The sequence below is a fragment of the Podarcis liolepis genome (assembly GCF_965112155.1).
Source record: "Podarcis liolepis genome assembly, chromosome: 1".
NCBI lineage: Eukaryota > Metazoa > Chordata > Lepidosauria > Squamata > Lacertidae > Podarcis > Podarcis liolepis.
In genome coordinates this window covers 12,661,581-12,683,289 of record NC_139554.1, presented here as the reverse complement: position 1 = coordinate 12,683,289, position 21,709 = coordinate 12,661,581, and the positions used below count along the sequence as shown (strand labels likewise).

At 44.3% G+C, this 21,709-nt stretch overlaps 1 protein-coding gene across 11 annotated transcripts in view; it reads right to left on the bottom strand.

The window, feature by feature from the left end:
- Positions 1-732: 732 nt before the first annotated feature.
- Positions 733-21,709, bottom strand: part of CEP170B (centrosomal protein 170B) — an 85,193-nt gene continuing 64,216 nt past the window's right edge. For 5 of the 11 annotated variants that reach the window (XM_083516769.1, XM_083516778.1, XM_083516772.1 and 2 more), the window contains exons 14-20: positions 19,781-19,940; positions 15,004-15,042; positions 12,125-12,268; positions 10,681-10,769; positions 8,889-8,982; positions 7,951-8,002; positions 733-6,784 (exon numbers count right to left, since the gene is read on the bottom strand). In XM_083516769.1, the coding sequence (XP_083372895.1) occupies positions 6,546-6,784; positions 7,951-8,002; positions 8,889-8,982; positions 10,681-10,769; positions 12,125-12,268; positions 15,004-15,042; positions 19,781-19,940 (817 nt within the window). In that variant the 3' untranslated portion in view covers positions 733-6,545. The remainder of the gene's footprint in view (positions 6,785-7,950; positions 8,003-8,888; positions 8,983-10,680; positions 10,770-12,124; positions 12,269-15,003; positions 15,043-19,780; positions 19,941-21,709) is intronic. The other 6 variants (XM_083516770.1, XM_083516775.1, XM_083516776.1 and 3 more) reach the window with 2 other exon arrangements.

The following is a 21,709-nucleotide window of genomic DNA, read 5'->3' as shown; positions in this document are numbered from 1 at the left end:
CCATTCTGCCTCACCCTCAGATTTCCTCCCCCCCCCCGCCCCATCGACATGTGAACACTGAGCATGCTCTGTTCTCTTCAAACTGATTTTTCGCTCCCCCATCCATCGCTTTTCATCCCCAACTTCATCATAATTCTGCAACCTTCCTCTTGGGAAGTCCTCAAGGTTGTGGAGCAGGGCCAGTCAGGAGTGTGGCAGCTTGGGGAGATGATGCAAAGCTTAGATAAAGCCCTGGGGACCAGTTAGGGAGGCCTGGAGTACTGTGCTTGTTCCCTGAACCTGAGGTTCTCCACTCTTGTATCAAAGGATAAGGTACTAGCCATCATAGTCATCTAAGCCTTCCCCCAAATTTACATTTGATCCAGGTTGGCTGTGCTCCCAAAACTGAGGTGTATATATTTTTAACCCTTTTTCATCCTTTCCCTAACGTTTACAGTGGTACCTCGGGTTACAAACGCTTCAGGTTACAGACTCCGCTAACCCAGAAATATTACCTCGGGTTAAGAACTTTACTTCAGGATGAGAACAGAAATCATGCAGCGGCGGCGCGGCGGCAGCGGGAGGTCCCATTAGCTAAAGTGGTGCTTCAGGTTAAGAACAGTTTCAGGTTAAGAACGGACCTCCAGAACGAATTAAGTTCTTAACCCGAGGTACCACTGTATTTCAATTTATTAAAATTAAGTCTTAAAAGGACTTGAGAAAACATTTTTGGAGATGAAAGAAAACCTCTCGTGGAAAACAAAAAAGAATGATTTATTATAGCAAATTTATGATAAAATTATATAAAATAACAATTTATTTTGTTTTTAAAGACATCCACAACATCACCTTGGAACAAAAATATACAGATAAGTTGCCTATCAACCAAATGAAATAAATTACCTTTTTTTAAAAAAAAAAAAGAAGAAAAAATAAGGGAGGATGGGAAATGCCCCACTATGTACGAATTGACAGGGGTATTCTGGATTAAAATTATACAGAGTATTTCAAGAGAGGGTGTGGAAACGAAAGAAAAGACAAGTCACTGAAACAGTTTTGAATTATACAAAGTTGAATTTCTGCTATACAGCCCAGCTTGCATTTGTGTCGCATGCAGATGGAATGAATGACTCCATGAACAGTTTGTGTGTGTTTCTGAACAGCAGAAAATGATTTCAGCAGCATAACAACAGCATATAGTTAGGCACAATTCAGCAAGGGGCACATCAGAAAGTGAACAGGTAGTTAATGTACATTTTACAGCTGCAATGTATACATTTGCTGGATTCAAAATAAAAGAGAAAGACCTCGCATCAGTTTACCAATATCAGTAGCATCTATGCACTCATACACTTTTATCTTTAAAGTAGGAATCTGTAAACGTTTTCTTTAACTCATTGAAGGATGAGCCAGGGGCCATTCACACATTATGGGTTTTAGGTTTACACCTAAGACCTGTTAAGTGCATCCCAAAATAACGAAGTGTGTGTGAGAGGAAAAGAGGAGAATAGGTCTACCATGCTAATACAATCAGTGCACGCTCCCGTGACAAACCTTATTTTGCCTGTAATGTGTGAAGATTCCCCACGCCCCAGCTGATTTGCAGGTCAAGTTTTCTCAGGTTCATCAGCACAAGCCAATTCCACTTCCAACCTCCCCCCAATGGACATGTTTGGTCACTGAACCTGTGAACAAAGCTCCAGAATTTAGGGGTGGGGGTAGAACCCTGCAGGGTGAGTGTATCTCAAACATCTTGGGCTCATCATCTAGGCACATGCCGAATTGTTGGAAGAGAGTGTTTCGAACTTGTGCAAAGACTTTGACCTGGTTAAAAATGGCCCTGCGAATTGCCACTTAATTCAGCTTTGTCGTCATCAACAGCATGTGAGTGACAGGCTGCACATTATATGCTCAATGCAACCAGGTGTGCTCACTCTCTCGCTCTCAGATATATACATCCATTCCATCATTATGAACAACAAGAATGTAACATGTTAACATACCCAAAATAAAACTCACTCCCCGCCCCCCGCAACATATAGAACCAAGCTCAGTTTCCAGAAAGAATCCTGAGGCAAACTGATACCCACCTCACCACTTAATTTCAACGGGATATGGGCTTTTTATTTCTCTGAAAACTTACGAGCCAAAGATAGATGTTTAGCATAAACATTTGAAGAAGAAAAAAACAGAGCATGACAATACACGTGAAAACAGGAAGGGATCATTGAGCCAATGGATTAATCCCGAGACACTCTAGGAAAGAAAGAAACCACAAAAGTTGACACCCTAAAGTAAATAGGATCTGGACTACTCAAGAAGTATCAGGACAAAGACTTAACAAAGAGTATGCAGCATAAAACTGGGGATTTACGTATGTATATGTCAGAGGGACCCAAAGCTGGACAGAGTTTAGAGTCATAAGGTTTCCTCTTTGGCATAACTACATGTGACAATTTAATACAGCCCAGGCTGCAGGCCCTGTTTTGATTAACCTGTAATGCAATGTGCAGTAGGAAAACAGACTGGATCACCCTTTGCCACCCAGATGCTAGAGTCAAGAGAATATCCACATGTAAATGTAGTACCTGCCTAGCATGTGTGCACACAAAAATACCTCACATTTAGACCTGAATGACAGGACCACAGCCCAGATTTATTTATTTTTTTAAAAAAGGTAAACGACAGTGTAGTTTGGGTCTACATCTGTAGACCCTACGAAAGCATTACAACCTATGTGGGAATATCCAAGAAGTTGGCAGGTACTATCCTCCTTCCCTAAGGGTGTTCTAAGCTTGTTCAAACTAAGCCTGTGTTAAAAAAAAAAAATACAGCATTATATTAAGAGAGAATCACATTTAGACTTGGTGTTGGCAAACACAAGAGTTGTGTTGCATCTCTGTTTGATCATGGGGAAGAACTGGGGAAGTGATACGGTTGTGTAATCCAGCCACCTCCTCTGGGTTTGCTCATTACTTCAAAGTCCTGGACTAATGTCCTGGAATATATTACTGAATAACTTTATCAAGGGGGAGGCAAAAAAAAATTAATAATCTCTCAGCCTAAAAAGCCAAGTGGATACAAACATGCATTGCCCAGGTTATAGCCTCTTCTCAGCCTCTTGTGGGACAACCCAGTCTGAAGTAGGTGTTTAGGTGAATTTGATGTGCTCCACCATTCCCATGTGGTTTATTGATTTCACAGACAGGAACAATTCGGCTAATCACATGCCGAGATCAACAGTTGACATCTCCTCAACGTAAGCTGAGTTGGCAAATACCACCCCCCATGTGGAACTGAAGGTCCGATCCACACCATATATTCAAAGCACATGGCTTCTCCCAAAGAATCCTGGGAACTGCAGTTTGATGGGAATCGTACCTCTGGAAAGGCTAAAACTACAGTTCCCAAGAATCTTTGGCGGAAAGCCATGCCCTTTAAATGTATGGTGTGGATTTGACCTAAATAACTGAATGTGTAACTTGCTGGGTCCTTCTGTAAATAGAAAGAGCTTTGGAAACCTTTACTGCTGTGTCTCAACAGCAATGGCAGCATTCTAAGGTACACAACCAACTGATCTAAGAAAGACACATGCCATATAACTAAAACCAGTTAGACATCATGGATCTTCCACAAGCCGTTAGAGAAACACAGGGAGGCTGCATATGTTGTTCTCTTGCCAGACCACTTTGCCTCCTGCCATCTTATAGCATTGTTTTAAACAAATTCAATTTAATAGACTAGCCATCTTCTCTACTGAATACAGCCACTATCCCCAGGCCCACATTACCAGTAGGTTCCCACCTACAACAACAACCCCCTTTCCTAACCCCCGTCTACAGCAACTGGGGATCATCAGACTAACAGCGCTCCTCCCCCAGAAAATCATTCAGTTTCATTCATTTTCAAAAAGATGCACAAGAGATCTACCCCGGCAGCATTAAGACATTTTGCGTACAATTTCACAGACTTAGGATGAATACATGAAACCTACTGCTTCATAAATAGCTATTGCAGGGCTGTATGTACAGTCCTCTCTATCACTCTGGCAAGTGATGAAGGGAATTTGACTCCACATTTGCACCTTGTCAGGAACCCAACCAGACCGGGGAGTAGTGAAATTCTCCTTGTCAACTGCCAGGGCCATGCAGATAACCTGTTTGTTAACCAAGCAACACAACAAAGTAACCTAGCAAACAGTTGTTAGGATAAAGAGCATTACCTCTTTGCAAATGCCCAAGATGTTCTAACTGCAATTGCTTAGATTTCCTGTCTTCTCTCCTTACCCACATAAGTCCCATAAGAGATGGGGGTTAAGTATACATAACTGGGGGAGAACCTGAGACTACAGAAGTCAGTTCCAAAAAGAATTATCTTTCTACCACCAGAAATCATAGACGGTGCTGGTTTGCATCATTAGGTCCACCTAGCTTAGCCTTCCCCAGCCTTCCAGATGTTTTAGCCTACAACCCCCATCAACCCCCAGGAGTTGTAACACAAAATGTCTGCAGAGCATTGGGTTGGGAAAGGCCAAGCTAGTTCAGTACTGTCTTTTTCACAATAAAGACGCACGTTCCTTATTTTATTTTTTTAGCTACTTAGGGAAAAGAGGAATATTGTAATAGAAAAAAAATTCACTGGCATCTCAATAAGTGCAGCCCCCTCCCAGTCAGCAAGCACTAATTTGGCAAGTAGGAGTGGGAAATAATGAATTTTTTAAAATTATTATTATTATTTTAAAAATTGTGTTTTTATTAGCATACACCTCAGAATTGCTGCAAAACTATCCTTGGCCTTATCCGAGATTGTATTGGTGGAAGCATTAAGATCATTTCAATAATACTGTATTTAAAAGCCAGCCACTTCACTCACTTAATTCTTACTAGCCAGAAGGGCTCACATATCTGGATTCAACAGTGACAGGCTGGCCACAGTGCTTGAAGTAAACTGAGGTTTCAGCTGTTTGTGCGTGTTGCAGGAGGAGAGCGAGAGCAATACATTCACCATTACAGTTTGTCCAGATTTGCCAGCTCAAATTCCCCATTCATCTTGGTAGGAATGCTTGACACAACATACAAAATGGGACCAAATAAGGTAACAGAGACAACACGAGGGTGAACTCTGAACCCACCTATGGAAACCCCAGGTGGGATGCTTCTAAGACGGACTCCCGAAATCCACATTCATGCGATCAACGTAAGGCAGTACAAAATTGGAATCTCACCACGATTTGCGGCAACTTTTGTTATTGCCAGCCTGCATTTTGGGGTATTGCAGAAGGTGCCGTGCCTGCGATCAGTGATTGACAAGCTGCCAAATGATTGACAAGCTGGCCATTTCCTAGAGCACAAAAGAGTAGCCCAGGGTCTTGCTGGCTCAACAGAGCTGCATGAGACAATCCTCAATTTGCACCCCTCAAGCTCTATGAAGGAGGCCTCCATTTAGCATGCCTCGCAGGGTGAGGAACGAGGCTCAAGACAGGATTCCTGTGAGTGCAAAAAGCAGCTCAACTCTTACACTCTTCAACTTCCTGTGCATGTCAATGAGGTTTAGAAGCACAGGGTGGTGAATTATGATCAAAATCTTAATTGCTCACACATGGAATACTCAATTCTTTAGCGCCTTCAGAATTCTATGCTGTAAACAGGAGACTTTGCGGACTGCATTAAAAACACATTTTGACCACCCGAAAACTTAGTTATGAAACAACTGCCATGAAATAGTACAAATTTGGCAACTTCACTATACAAAATCCTGACCTTGTGACTAATTTGCCGCCTCCTCTGCACCTGAATTTCTCCCCCCACCCTCTCTTTTACCGATTACAATAAGGGAATCAAAAATGCGAACTTAATCACTGCCTCTCCATCATCTGTACTCTTTATTACACATTCCCAGAGGAATCGTAAAAGCTGTGTGATTGGAAGCGGAATGATTCAATGTCATCTTGGTTTCCTTTTTGGAGATGTTTGCAAGTTAACTACTCTTGGATCTCTGAAAGGAGAAAAAAAAGACTTCCACGGTGCATTGCTCAGCTGACAAGCATGGGGGGGGGGAATCAGTTTTGGCTGAACCATTTAACGATTTGTATTTAAAATTAAATATACAGCAACAGCCAGCCAGTGCCCCCAAAAGGTACATTTTCAAAACGGAGCCTCTATACAACTAAAACAGACAGCTATAAACAGGCTAAATACAGTAACATATCAGAGCTTCGGCAGTACAGAGTGAAGAATACGCAAAGCCTGTTTGCTATGGCACATTGGAGGAATTATGCATCACTTGCTTTCTGTTAAAAAACAAAACAAAACCAGAGTCTGCCTCTGTGCTGAGTATGTGCTGTTCCAAAGTGCTAGTCCATTTTTCCCCTTCCAAAAGGCCTATACATAGGCCCGCCACTCATGCTCACACAGCAGAGATTGTACCTTTTCTTTTCCTTTTCTTTTGTGCAATGTGTTAGCAATCTAAACAACTGCTCCACACGGACTTCCCCACAACCACTCGTACACAATACTAACACCACGGCAAATTACATACAAGAGGAAAAGCGACAGAAAACTTTCTTGCTAGATCACGTATTTCTCCCCATCCGGAACAAACGTAGTATCCTGCAGGCTAGCAGAGCCAAAGTTTGATTTCTGCACGTAACTTCTCTTCTTGACAGGAGACAACGCCTCCAACATGGACCCGGGAATGTTGTTAGCAGTCCTGATTTTAGCCGCCACAGACTGTGTTGTAGCAGAAGACATTTTGTTATTGGCGAGCACATCCAAGTTTCCACTTGGGTCAATGATGGCATTTATAACTGCAGAAAAGAGGGGAAGAAAGCCAAGTCAGACTTAAGATGGATTTATAGGGCTACACATTCTCATTCCTTCTCTCTCTCTCTCTCACCACTCAACGCTAACACCCAGTTACTTCACACTTGACAGCTGGCAGTCAAGCAGATCAAAGTCTTCTATTTTATTTTGTTTGTTAAGTATTATCTGTTTTATCACATTATTATTATTATTATTATTATTATTATTATTATTATTATTATTATGTTGGGAGCCACCCAGAGTGGCTGGGGAGGCCCAACCAGATGCGCAGGGTATAAATATCAACATCATCATCATCTCCAAAACAATGCCAGGTGATATAAAACCTGGAATGCAGGGAGCTGGGCAGCAGGTGGTGCTATAATAATATAATAATAATTTATTATTTATACCCCGCCTATCTGGCTGGGTTTCCCCAGCCCCTCTGGGCGGCTCCCAACAAAATATTAATGATAATAATAAATAAAAAACATTAAAACATCAAACATTAAAAACTTCCCTAAGCAGGGCTGCCTTCAGATGTCTTCTAAAAGTCAGATAGTTGTTTATTTCCTTGACATCTGATGGGAGAGCGTTCCACAGAGTGGACGCCACTTCCGAGAAGACCCTCTGCCTGGTTCCCTGTAACTTTGCTTCTCGCAATGAGGAAACCACCAGAAGGCCCTCGGAGCTGGACCTCAGTGTCCCGGTTGAACAATGGGGTGGAGACGCTCCTTCAGGTATACTGGACCGAGGCCGTTTAGGCCTTTAAAGGTCAGTACCAACACTTTGAATTGTGCTCGGAAACATACATATGTTCTTCTTTCCCTTTTATCTGTGGTTGGATCTACACTCATGGTTTATAATGTTAAGAAAGAGTTAAGGGATGATTTTCAAAAGGTAAGGGTCACATTACGTTTTGCTAAGAAGGTTAATAAAGCTGCAGAACAACCAGGAACCGAGCAGTAAGGGGAACGGCTGTTACAGAGGAATAACAATAAGGTAATAAATGTAATTTTTGCAGTATGCCCTGTAACGTTTCAGAACAGCATAGGCAATATCGCTCTAATGATGTTTAAAAAGGTCAGTGTAGATCCAGCCCAGCTCTTAGTACAATAAACTGCATTTAACGCAAATCAAAGAGAAACAGGGAAGTCAAAATAAGGCAAACCTTCTAGTTGTTTCTGGACTCTGCGGAGCTCCTTCAAAATAGAGCTGATTTCCTAGTAATAAAGAACGATATGTTTAGTAATTCAAACCCTCAAGGACTGAGAACGCGTTTATTCTATCAGTGAAAGCAATTTCTGTTTAGCTCCAGATCTGTTCAACTTCCCATATTAAAACATAAACTGGGGCAAAGCTTCTAAATTTGCCTCTATTTTTTTTTCTATTTAAAGGTTTTTAAAGTTATGTTTGGTTTTTGAAAGCTTCACCCCACCCGCCCTCTAGTAGTAGTAAAACTCAATATTTTGACCTTACAAATTGTGCAGATATTGCTGTTGACATTTAAGAGCAGCCATGTACCGGTACCCTTTCGGAAAAAAAGAAGTGTGAAAAAAGGAGACAAAATTAAGAACCAAAATCTGTAACGAGCCAAGTTTCGAGATTTCCGCTTCAGATGCACATTTCAATGAACGTAACAGAAGAAGAGGCTGCCTAGTCCAACATCATATTCTCAGTGGCTGAAAAGATGCTTAGGGGAAGATCTTGAAAGTGACAGCACTTTCTCCAACTGTGATTTCCAGTAACTGATCATCAGAGGCATAATCCTCTTACGAAGTGACTCAAGTTGGTGGTTATTACTACATCTAGTGGAAGCACTTTCCATAATTTAACGATGTGCTCCCTTAAGAAATTGCTTTCTTCTGTCTGTCCTGAACTATCCACCATTCAGCTTCGTTTTGCTGGCTGTCCCTGAGTTCTCGCATAATTTTATACACCTCTATCATGCCCCCCCCTGCACTCATTCTAGTGCCCTGCATTCATCTCAACTGTGCCATCAATAAATAAAAGAAGGAAGGTAGGTTTGCGCATGTAAGTCTAAGGGTTGCAGATCGACAAAGACTTCTTGTAAAACCAAGCACACAGTTCAGGGCAAATATTCCCCACCTTGTTTGAGGTCTTTAGAATTGGCACTTCATTTTCAGAGTTAATCTTGGCCTCCATCTCCTCCCATGTCCGCTCAGTATTCTGGAACAGAATTCTGACACACAACATAAGACAATATTTTGTCAAAAAAAGGAACATGCTCAGGAATAATTATCTCCAATACAGTAATAAACTAGGGTGGTGTCAGGGAACTGACATCGGAGACCAGCAGAGAGAGAAGTCGCCCCGATAGTGCAGGAGAGGGAACCAGCAAGGAGAGAGAGAGAGGGTTTCCGAGGGGGAAGGGAATCAAGGGGACACCAAGAAGAAAGGAGAGGATGAGAGCACTTTGGAGGGAAGGCTCAGGGACTCTTCCAGTGAGATCAGCGGGGAGAGTGCCGGACCACCACTGGGCACGCCTACTCTGCGCAGAAGGCTTCCGCGCAGAGAGGCTAGGTGGAGACTGGCTGTCAAGGAATTCTTATGTTGGAAAAAATTTAGGAAACACCCACTAACGGATTCTGCCAGTGACTGAAGCAGACGCACAGGAGGGCGCTTCAGTTAGGGAAAGGCTTAAACAAACAAGCAGTTTAGGAAAGTCGGTGACTTACACACAAGCAACTACAATTCCCATTACAGGTGGAGAACCTGGGGCCCTTTTGGTCTCCACTCTCTCTCTCTCTTTTATTATGTATTTTACCTTCTTCTTTTGTATTTGTATGTTGTGAATCGCCCTGAGATCTTTGGGTGAAGGATGGTCTACACTTTTAATAAATTAAAAATTAAATTCCAAGCTGATGATGGGGGTGATGGGAGTTGTAGTCCAACAACAACTGGACAACCACAGATTTCCCCACCCCTGGCTTATAGATTTCTACCTCCCACATCTGCCTGTCGATGCATTAAGATCATCCTTAGTTACGAGAAAGGAGATTTCAATGAAACATCAGGAAGAGCTTTCTGGTGGTTAAGAGCTGTTCGCCAGTGGAATGGTCTCCCTCGGGAGGTTGTGGACTCTCCTCTTCCTTGGAAGTTTTTATCAGAGGTCAGAGGCCACCTGTCACGTGTGATCTATTGAGATTCCTGCATTGCAGGGGGTTGGATTAGATGACTCTTGGGGTCCCTTCCAATTCTATAATTCTATGATTCTATCAAAGACCGTTCTCTGAGCTCCCATGCATTCTGAAGTCAGGGGCATTGGGAGGGAGGCAGCAGTTCCACTTTAGGCTTCTAAATGAGCCCACAGAAACCGCATTATAAAGAGAGGGAGGGATTGACATGTATAACGACCTGCTACAGTGCACATTCAGAAGGCCTCGAGGAGAATGTGCACATAATATTTCAAGAAGAAGAAGAGGAAGAAGAAGAGGCGGAGGAGGAGTTTGGATTTGATATCCCACTTTATCACTGCCCTAAGGAGTCTCAAAGCGGCTAACAATGTCCTTTCCCTTCCTCCTGCACAACAAACACTCTGTGAGGTGAGTGGGGCTGAGAGACTTCAGAGAAGTGTGACTAGCCCAAGGTCACCCAGCAGCTGCATGTGGAGGAGCGGGGAGGCAAACCCGGTTCACGAGATTACGAGTCCACCGCTCTTAACCACCACACCACACTGGCTCTCGAATTGTCCACATTTCTCTGGCAATATACAGTACATTATCTCTAACAGGCCTTGGGAAATGTGCAGATCTTGGCAGGCAAAAACCTTGCTATTTGAATCAGTCATCTCCTCAAGACCAGGAGCCTGAGGTAGCGTGCAACAGGGTTCCTCCACAGCTTCACCGCTGTGAAGTTTAGACTGAGGGCATCCACTCACTTCATTTTCTCCGCCAGGTTCTCTGTGTGTTCCCGGATGGTGTGGGATAACTGGGACACTGGATTCAGCATCAAGTTGTCAAAGATTACCTGAAACGCAACACCACAAACAGCAACATTTCGTTCAGCAGAAGCTGGTGTTTATCAGAAGTGATTCTACAACAGGATTAGACCCCTGCGTTTGGAGGATATATTCATGGTGTTTTCCCAAAGGAAACAATGTTTTGTGTTACTGACAACAGAGAAGGGATCAGGTCTTCTTGTAGAACAGCGGTTCTCAACCTGTGAGTCCCCAGATGTTGTTGGACTACAACTCCCATCATCCCTGAGCTCTGGCCGTGCTAGCTAGGGGTGATGGGAGTTGTAGTTCAACAACATCTGGGGACCCACAGGTTGAGAGAGGCTGTTGTAGAACTTCACTGGCAGATTATAACCTGATATGATAAGTGCCAATAGGCTGAATACAAATGGTTGCATGGGAAGCTTGGTGTAGACATTTAGAACTTCATAGGATCCTAGCCAATGTACTTTTTCCACACAAGCTGGTTTTAATCTGCTGAAGCAGATTTAAAATCCATGATTTTAAAAACAATTTAAAAAAATAATCACAAAAAAGGCTACTGCTCGATCAGCCAAACTGAAACAGGGATAGGAAACCTGTGGCCTTCTAGATTATGCTAGATTGCAACCAACATGATCCCTGACCATTGGCTCATGTTGGCTGGGCTTGATGGTATACCTGAAGGAGCATCTCCACCCCCATCGTTCAGCCCGGACACTGAGGTCCAGCTCTGAGGGCCTTCTGGAGGTTCCCTCACTGTGAGAAGTGAGGTTACAGGGAACCAGGCAGAGGGCCTTCTTGGTAGTGGCGCCAGCCCTGTGGAACACCCTCCCATCAGATGTGAAGGAAATAAGCAGCTATCTTATCTTTAAAAGACATGTGAAGGCAGCCCTGTTTAGGGAAGTTTTTAATGACTGATGTTTTAATGTATTTTTAATCTTTTGTTGGAAGTCACCCAGAGCGGCTGGGGAAACCCAGCCAGATGGGCAGAGTATAAACAATAAATTATTATTATTATTATTATTATTATTATTATTATTATTATTATTATCCAGGATCTAGAAAGTCATAGATTCCCCATTCATGAATTAAAACAAGCTGCTGATAAATGAGGCACAATTCATTTATTTTTGAAGAGCTATCATTTTTAACACTAATGCGCTGCTCCCAACCGACTGTCTACAACAGCGGTTGGAAACCTCCAGGTCCATGGGCCTGATTAGAACGCAAGACCTGAGCCCCACCCAGCTTCCTTACATGCCCTGGGGATCAGCTGATCAGCTTGCCTAGAGCTGTGCTCTATGCGACGTCAGGTGACTGACAGGTGGGCAGCCCTGTAAACTATCTGCTGTGTGGCTTGTGAGCACACTTGACAAGAACTTACCTCTTCCCTGTTTCTTATCCTTGTTTTCCTTGTGAGATCCTCTTCTCGGCTGTCATTCATATTTTGGTCATAATCGTGGAATCCCATTGAGCCAGGAGGCACCTTCTGGTAGTTCAGGCTTGCTTCTGGTATGTGCTGCACCAGCTTTGAAATACATAACGAACGATGAGAGAATTTATTGTATATCGCCGTTCGGGACAGAGGAATAAAAGTGTAGGGTAAAGCACATAGATCAGTGATGTCCAAACTTTTTTCAAAGAGGGCCAGATTTGATGAAGTGAAGGGCCATGAGGGCCGACCAAAGTTGACAACCTTTTTTATAGGATAGAAATTGTTCACCTTTTTTATAATTTTACCCCAAAATTATAAAATTATGAGAGTATTTTTGGGATTTTACCCCTGAAAATAAACTGCCACAGGGGATGGATTAAACCATCTGGTGGGCAGGATTAAGCCCCCGAAACAGACTCTGGGCATGCCTGACATAGGTGAACACTATGCCGTGCTTCATCTAGGCCGAACTACATGTTACATGTGTCCCAGGGAAATGCCTGGAAATGGCAGCCCCACCTCTACTTCTTTCCCTCTTTAATGCGTACGAACACCCTCCATGTGACCCAATGACATCGCACAGCCCGTTTTCCTGCCCCAGTTTGACAACACCAGCTACAACCACAAGAAAAACTCATAATGTGATGGTGTCCCATCACAGGTTGAGTAGGGAAGAACAGATTATCGATGCAGCGACACTTTCAACAGCATTCCTATGTCATGCGTCTTTTCAGCCTTAGCCATTCCAAAATTTTGAGGCCTTTTCCCAACGCCCCCATTAGGTTTAGTCAAAATTTCACTATCAAAATAGCACAAGGCATTCTGCACACCTTTTTCTATTCAGCTCACTGCTCAGTTAACCCGTTTCCCAGGCAGTTCTTACATTTGTTTGCATCTCTCCAGGGATGGAAGGAAAAAATGTGTTCAGTTCGCAATTTAACATGGAGCTACCCAACTCGCCCTTTCCACGCAAATACCCAAAATGTGACAACCAGTCGTTCACCGAATTTTGCGGTGCAGCTCTCCCACCAGCAAAAAATGCTTTCTTAAAGAAGTGTACATTGGGGAAAGTGAGGTGACAAAATGGTTCTATCAGTGCACAAGAAAGCATCAAATTTGGGGGGGGGGAGTGCTTGCAAACAAGAAAAGTGTGTATTAGGCAAAATTGCATAGGAAAAATGTGTACATGAGATGAAAGGGACACCAAAAATGCCTACAAATTTTCATGTGGTCTTTTTTTTTTAATGTAAACTGATGTGACAATGGGGATAAACAAATTGGCAAACGTGAAACAGAGAGAAACCAAAACAGACAGATCTGCACATCCCTACATCGCAGCTGAACTGGGTGAAGCCAGCCATGTGGCAGGCAAGCATGCTCCCAGTCTGCACATGCTTGTTGTCATGTATTAATAGCGCATATCAGCTTAGGTTACCATGTGCATAAACCTAAGGAACATACAACCCTTACCATTTTTCAAAAAATGCCCTTCGCATTGCAGGGGGTTGGACTGAACAGCCTTTGGGGCCACTCCCAACTATACAATTTTGTGATGCAGGAACATGCAGAAGAGGGAAAGGGGCTGCGCCCAGGGACCACGGGCTCTGCTTCCCCAATCTCTGCGTGTGGGGTGGGAGGTCTGAACGAGAGGCCTACGTGGGTGCAGTGCTAGGTTCCTTAAAGCAGTTTGGGATCCGTATTGTGCAGGGTTGCCAGCCGTGTGAAGGAAACAATGCGCATACAAACAGCCGGCTCTACTGTTAGGTATAGCTGCCTCAAGTGGCAGATGCTGGGGCCGGTGTGTGTGTGTGAAAGACACAGCTCTGTGACCACACAGTCTGCCCTAATCTGGCCTGTAGAGCTTAGGTGCAGCGATGGACACTGTCTGGTCCCCAGCGCTGAAGTACCGTATTGGCCCGAATATAAGCCGCACTTTTTTTTTCCAAATTCCAATCGTGAACAGTTAAAGTGCGGCTTATATTTGCAACCTTACGCTGCCGGCAAAGCGGTGCAGCTCTTCCCCCCCCCCACCCAGGAAGCACCCCAGGAGCGTAGGGCAACGGTGTCTAGCCCGCCTACCACTCCCAAGCCTCCCCCAAGCCGCCGAATTGTAAAGGTGTGGCTTATTTGCAAGTGCAGCTTATATTCGGGCCAATATGGTAGTACAATTCAGCTGTCAGTCCAGGCAGCTTCTCTATATGAAAATTGTCCTTTGTTTCATGCAGTCAAATGGCTTGAAGTAGCCCGGGATATACAGTTATATGCATGCAGGCTTTCAGTTCGGAACTTCCACCAAACAAGCAGAAATTGGGGCAGGGGGTGGCACGTTTTCTTTCGGAATGGGGCTATCAAGTTCACTCCACTTTCCACAAACCAGTGTTCTGAAAAGCCCAATAATGAAAAGGAAAAGATATCACAGGCCTGGCATAGGTGAACAGAACTCTAAGTGCATACATGCCATGTAGATGTTGTGTCAAACATACTTGGGTCATGGGTGGGGAAAGTTGGGGCAGGAGCGAGGAGGAATAATCGGCTCCCGATTGCATCTTTTCCTAATTGAACTTCATCTTTAATAAATGTATAACATAACCAGATCAAAGAAATGCAATTAATGCAATGCTAGAAAATGCAGGGAAGGAAAACAAAGGCAGAGAACGGTGATGCCATAAAGATTAGCCAAATAATAATATTTTTTTCAATTAAAAAAAAAACCCTACATCCCTAACTTAAAACATATTAATTTAAATGAGGTTTTTTGTTGTTGTTTTTTAAAAAAGCAACTTTAAGAGCGCTTTGAAAAGTAGAAATAAGTGGGATGGAAAATGCACCTGAGATGGAATTGCTGCCCGCAAAGATGAATGAGCAATCTGCATTTAAAAAAAAGAAAAGAAAAAGAAGAGATAGAAAGAGAGAGATCAATGTTGATCATAAGAGCAACAGAATCTGCACACACATATACAGAGAGGGTGAGCCAAAAGGCAAAAGTACAGAATAATGTAACTGAGAAAGCAAGAGGCGAATCAAAGAAGCGGCAATGTTATCATAGAAAGTTCAAACATAGCATTCAAGCATGCAAAACTGCCTCCTATTGAGTTAGGATCCATGTTGTGCAGAATTGTCTGTTCTGATTGGCAGAACTGATGGCGGCTCCTTCCCAGCCCTGGTACCCAAGATCCTTTTAACAGGAAATGACACTATGGTGAGTCAAGATTTACTAACCAAGGGATTCTCCGGGGGGGGGGGGAGACCATCACGAATGTGTGTAGATTAAGCTACCCTTCTGAAAAATTATGGAAAATAGAAAATTGTGCAAGATATGGCTTTAAGATGGCAGGGACTCTCGGTTGCTTTTAAAGAGCTGTGTTTAGACACCAAAACTGGACTGGAGCACAGAGAGAGGCACTCAGCAGATGTCCCAAAGCAACAGAGAAAAGCCCTTGAAGTGCTGCTAAAATCTTACACTGAGCATCTTTTAAGGACCCTGTAGGGTGATCTTTGGACTTGGGGTGGGAGTCAAGCCTGCAGGCTGCTGGACAGCAACTAGTGTTAAGGGAGGGAGGGACAAAACTCCCCAAGTAGACTGACAGCATCAGCCACGACCTCTTGTCTCCGGGTTGGTGATGGGAAAGAGGAAGCTTTTATTCTGGGCAGGGGGTGTCCCCCTTTCAGGTCCCAGGGTGAAATCCAAACCCACTTTGTGCCAGGCTGGGGAGGCTGGATTGCACAGAGGCACTCCACTGGCATAAAGTTCCCCATTATGCCCGCCAAATGTGCAGGAGGAGGGGGCATTGCTGTTGGCAGGTTTTCTGCTGCTGGGGGCAGCCAGCCAAAAGCCCCAACATGGGGGTGCAGAGTGGCTGAGCTGGCCCCACCCACCATCACAGGATGGCATTGGGTTCAATCCAGACCCAATTGCTGCACCATCTCCATTAGTTGGGGTTAGGATTGCACCTATAGCTCAAACAAACAAACAAACAAAACGTTCAGGTAGGGGTTATCATATTTTAACGGTGTTTTCCTTTGAACTTTAACATCTTAGTTCTCCAACCTTTCCAGCAGGTATCCTTATTTATAGAAACAAGATCAAGTCCCATAGTTTACAGACCACCACATGCATCTAAGCCAAGCTTGCTTGTATGAGAGTGGGAGCTACAGGGTTTCTGTTCCACCTACAATTCACTGCTATTTCAACCAGATTTTAAAGGTGGGGAAGTACAGCAGGTCTACAAAACACCACACACACACAAAGACTTCTCTATACTAATCTATTTCTATTAATATTTTACTTACAGGCAATAAAAAGTCCATATGGAACTGAGAGATAAGAGGGAGAATGGTTATTTGGCAGCTTCAAACAACAAGATCTGCAAGTAAGTAATTTAATAACCCAACGTTACCCATTCTCTGTTGGGAAAGTATCACCCTCCCAACTGAGTGCCCCAGGCTCTGCCTTGGTAAATCATAATATACAACCACCAGATGAACATAACGACAGAACTAAGGCCTTTCCAGTGGTTTACAGTAGGGGTTCTAAGTCCAGTGTGAGGAGGCCAAGACACTACATATACATGTATGATTATATTTCTACCCTAAGGTCATTGAGCGGGCTTCATGGCTGAGTGGAGATTCGAACTCTCGTCTCCTGGGTCCTAGCCCAACCCTCTAACCACTGCACTGTGCCAGCTGTATTATTAATTAGCTAAACTTTTCCTGTCTTTGCTTTCAGAGGTGCTGAATTGGATTTGTTGGCAGTACCCTTGAATAGCTATTGTTGCTAAAAAGAGGAATTGCTCTTCTCAAAACTGCCTTGGCAGAACAGGCTCCTCCTGCTCAGGAACTGAAGGGGGCAACCATCGGATGGAGGTCTCAAACTAGAGAGATGCAGGGCTGTGCAAGCGAAAGAGATTTCAGTTGCAAAGCAATCACGTTTAGTACCTCCCGGTTAACCATGTCCTCTGGGCAGTCCAGAAATTGCATTTCATTGAATTTAAATACCATCACGAAAACAATCAATATACCGTATTTTTCGCCCCATAAGACGCACCGGCCCATAAGACGCACCTAGATTTTAGGGGGGGAAATAAAGGGGAAAAAAATTATTTCCCCCCCAGGTGCGCTGCGCTAATCCAGAAGCTTGGGGCGTGCTGAGCTCAGCACGCCTCAAGCTTCTGCATGCCGGCAAGCAGTCCGCTGCCGCCCCAAGCCTCCCGCACCCGGCAGGAGGTCCCGCCGGGTGCGCGAGGCTTGGGGCGGCAGCGGACTGCTTGCGCGCACCTAGAAGCTTGGGGCGGGCTGAGCTCAGCTGGCCCCAAGCTTCTAGGTGCGCGCAAGCAGTCCGCTGCCGCCCCAAGCCTCGCGCACCCGGTGGGACCTCCTGCCGGGCGCGCGAGGCTTGCAGGCATTCGCCCCATAAGACGCACCCCGATTTCCCCTTCATTTTTGGAGGGGAAAAAGTGTGTCTTATGGGGCGAAAAATACGGTAAAAGCAGCACCTACATAAAATGAGCAAAAACCAGCGAACAAGGCAGCATAAGATCAATGCAACAACACTAACAACCAACCAGGGGAAAAACAAAGTAGTTGCAAGAACTAAAAATATGAAAAGGTCTCCCCGCTATCACTGAAAATTCCCAATGCAAACTCCAGGCCAACCTCTCTGGGGAGAGCATTCCAGGAACAAGGCACCACCACTGAGAAGGCCCTATCCCTAGTATCCATCCAGCTCACTTCACTAGGTGGGGGAACCTGGAAAAAGAGTCTCCAGTGAGGATCTTATAGTCCGGGCAGGTATGTACAGGGGAAGCGATCCTTCTGGTATCCTGACCTCAAGCCATTTAGGGCTTTAGACATTAATCCCTGTACTCTGAATTGGCTAGAAGCCATTGAAGGTGATGAAACATTGATGTAATGTCCTGATCTTGCCCCAGTCCCCATTAACCACAGTTGCATGCTCCAAGAGTTTTAGTACTTTTGTTTTCAAGAACAGGAGTCTGTTACCCCTTCCCTCCCTGTCTCCTCTCTCACTTCCTCCTGTGTTGAATTTCTGGTTATAAGCTCCTGGAGGAAGGGACCAATTTGCTCAAACTCTGTAAAGCATGATAATGGCGCTATGGCAGAGAATGCAGCTGGGAAGAAGTAGCTCTTACTCCGTCCTTAACTGAAAAGATACACGTTGCAGCTTTACATATGGATGTGCATGCAAAATGAATGATCGTGGAGTATAAAACTTGGATGTAATGTAGAAAAGCTAGCCGGTTACTGAATCTTAGTGAGAAAGGGTGTGTGTTTGTGGGGAGTGCACCATGTCATATAAAAATCCCAAAACGAAGGCTTGACTTTCAGTGGGGAGAGCTGACAGCAGAGTTCCAATATCCAGCACAAGAATGGAGATTTCCAATATCCAGCACCAGAATTCTTTGTGAAAGGGAAACTGATTGCAAAACATAGGGAGGAACAAGACATAACATCACGGCATTGTGCATGTTCCGACCCCAATCTAACAGCAACCAATAACCAGCCACAAGGAGTGGGAGCAGAGAAACACAGGGTGTGATGAAGACAGGTCACACATTTCATGTTGAGGGTTTCAGAACTCACAGGGTTAAGGAGTTCTGAGTGACGTCTCTTTCCTGAGGCGTGGTTACAAACACTTACGGGAGTGGTTTGACTCTGAGTGTTTCAGTCTGTCTGTGTACGAGGGAGAGAATGGGCGAGCTTTCGCCAGGTCTGATTTATGCTGTTACGCTACATGATTAAAGGCTAAGAAGATAAGGAATGCCTTGTGTCTGTTCTGAATTTATTACCCACACGCTGCAATTGCTTCTCCCGCTGTGATTGCTCTGCTACCGGCCAAAGAGGCAGAAGGACTTTTGGATGGGCACGGATGGTTTGCAAGCTGCGCAACGGAAGAGTGCTGGACTCCATGTTTGGCCTTTCGAGGCACTCATGGCACTTTTGGCCTCTTGGCCGCATATTTCAGGAACCAAACGTCACTTGGAGAAGAGGCGGAACTGGGCACAGGACTGCCGTTACCACCACCCCATGCCTGGCATCCCATCGCAGTCCCTGTTCCTGGTCCCCATTACTGGAAGCTGCTGAGTGGGTTGCGGAAATACGGCAGGAGTCTCTGTAACGAAACATTTTGGGGAGAACTGGTTTTGTGTCCCAACAGCTTTTGACCTCATTTTGCTGCAAAAGAAAGAACTAGCAAAAAGGGCATAGGTGGGGTGAGCTAAAGTTAATTTTACTAAATTGAGAGGGCTTGAGAGCGTGGCATGTGTTTTTCTTCCCCTGCTCCCAAGAAGGAGAGGAAATCAAGGGGAAGGTAGATGGGCCTTAGCAAGTACAGATTTTCTGAAACAGGGATGGAGTCGACTGGGAGCCTCTGCCTCAGCTTTTCCCAAACTTGGGTCTCCAGCTGTTGTGGGACTACAACTCCCATCATCCATAGCTAGCAGGACCAGTGTCAGGGATGATGGGAATTGTAGTCCACAAACAGCTGGAGACCCATGTTTGGGAAACGCTGCTCTGACCTAATGAAGCTTCCTCTAACCTCTGTATTTTGCTTGCATTCACTACCACATAGGTCTTAAGCCGCCGTCTTACCTCTTCCCTTGCTGATATGGTAGAGGCAGGGGTGTTAGGCACAGAACTGTGGGAGGTGCTTGGCCCCGTTCCCGATGAGCTCTGGGAATCTCCATCTCCAGCAACGTCATGAATCTCTCGAGCAAGGATCGCTACGTCCTTCACCAAGGTCTGGCTCAATCTGGAGGAACAGCATGGAGAACTTAAGGACTGAGGAACGTTCAGCTACAAAGCCATCATGCTCAGCCCTTGTCTTCATCTTATCTAGACAGGGGATATACAGTGGTACCTCGGATTACATACGCTTCAGGTTACAGACTCCGCTAACCCAGAAATAATGCTTCAGGTTAAGATCTTTGCTTCAGGATGAGAACAGAAATTGTGCTCCGGCGGCGCGGCAGCAGCGGGAGGCCCCATTCGCTAAAGTGGTGCTTCAGGTTAAGAACAGTTTCAGGTTAAGAACGGACCTCCAGAACGAATTAAGTACTTAACCCAAGGTACCACTGTACTCAAGAAAAAACTGAAACTATAATTCTCTCTCTCTCACTCACTCACTCTCTCTCTCACACACAAAGGGAAAGAGCCTTGCCCTTGAAAAATGCAATTTAGCTTTGCAGTTACACTTATTAAATTATCAAATTGCAGAACGTCTATTTTGCTACCTCAGGACAACACATTAAAATCTGGTTCTTGCATCATCTCTTCTGTTGTCTTTTGGGGGGGGGGTTTAATTGATCATCGTTTGTTTCTAACCAAAGGATTTATTAATCAATGACATGTAAATAAATTGGAATTTCCGAACACCTTTCTGCGATACTAAATGAAGCATGAGTTAAGTCACAATTTGATCAAAACTGTTACTTGTCATTACATGGAAATGTCAACTGTTAACATTTTCTTTTTAAAATGCCTAATTGGTGCAACAAAGCAGAATAAAGATAATCTCAGAAACTAGGCAAGTGTGCTCTGAATGTTCAGTTTCACTGATGAAAACTGGTCTCCTGAAAATTTATCAGCTAAAACTTTAGTTGATTAATTTACCAGCTAAAGGGATTGAATGTTGCAGTCCTGTTTTCTATGCAGTGAATAAGATTCCGCAGAAACATGCAAGGTTATAGAAATACGGTACCTTTCAGCTGTTTCCTTGGAAACAAAAAAGGCACAAGTGAGCTAAAATGGAGTAATATTCAGAACTGCATGACTAATTGAGTGGCTAGGTTTGTCTGGGGCCGAAGCAGTTTCTTCTGATGCCTCAATTACGTGATTAAGCCCAGTGTAAACAAGGGGGACTAATTTCCCTTTGAACCCTCACTTGCTATTCTAGACTGTGCCTCCCTGTTGATTCAGAAGCCGCGGCAGAGGCGGGAGGCAAAGACTGCAATTATGGGGCGGCCTTCTTGCAAAATCCGGCAGAGCACTTTCTGCCCCTGACGCCAGACGGATCACAGGCAAGCATGCAGCCTTAGCTTCTGCAATCTGTGAGAGCTGGCTTCTTAAGCAGAAAGTATTTATAGAACACAGAGAGCTGTGTAATGCTTAAGTTCCTGAAGAGCTACCATCCCAGCTGTGCCATTATCAAGAAGACAATGAGCCGACCGCCAGATTTATTCAGCAACTACAACGGCAAGATTGTGTAACGCAACCTTCCCACAAGGCTTCCCCGTTAACAGCTGTGCAACCTGAACTTTTCCTACGCGTTTTTTGACGCATACAATTTTTTAAAAGGAGAATGCTAATAATATAATACTTAACCTTATTATAGTGTTGAGGGGGATTATCATTATCTCAGTAAGCCTTGCAGCAACCTTTCATATTGGTAAAGAAAGTTGCCTTACACTGAGTCAGCCGAGATTGATGCTTACGCTACAATAAATCTGCTTGTTCTTAAGGTGCCAAACGAATAGTTTGGACAGTAATAGTTTGGAGAACAGGCCCTTTTGCTCAAGCACA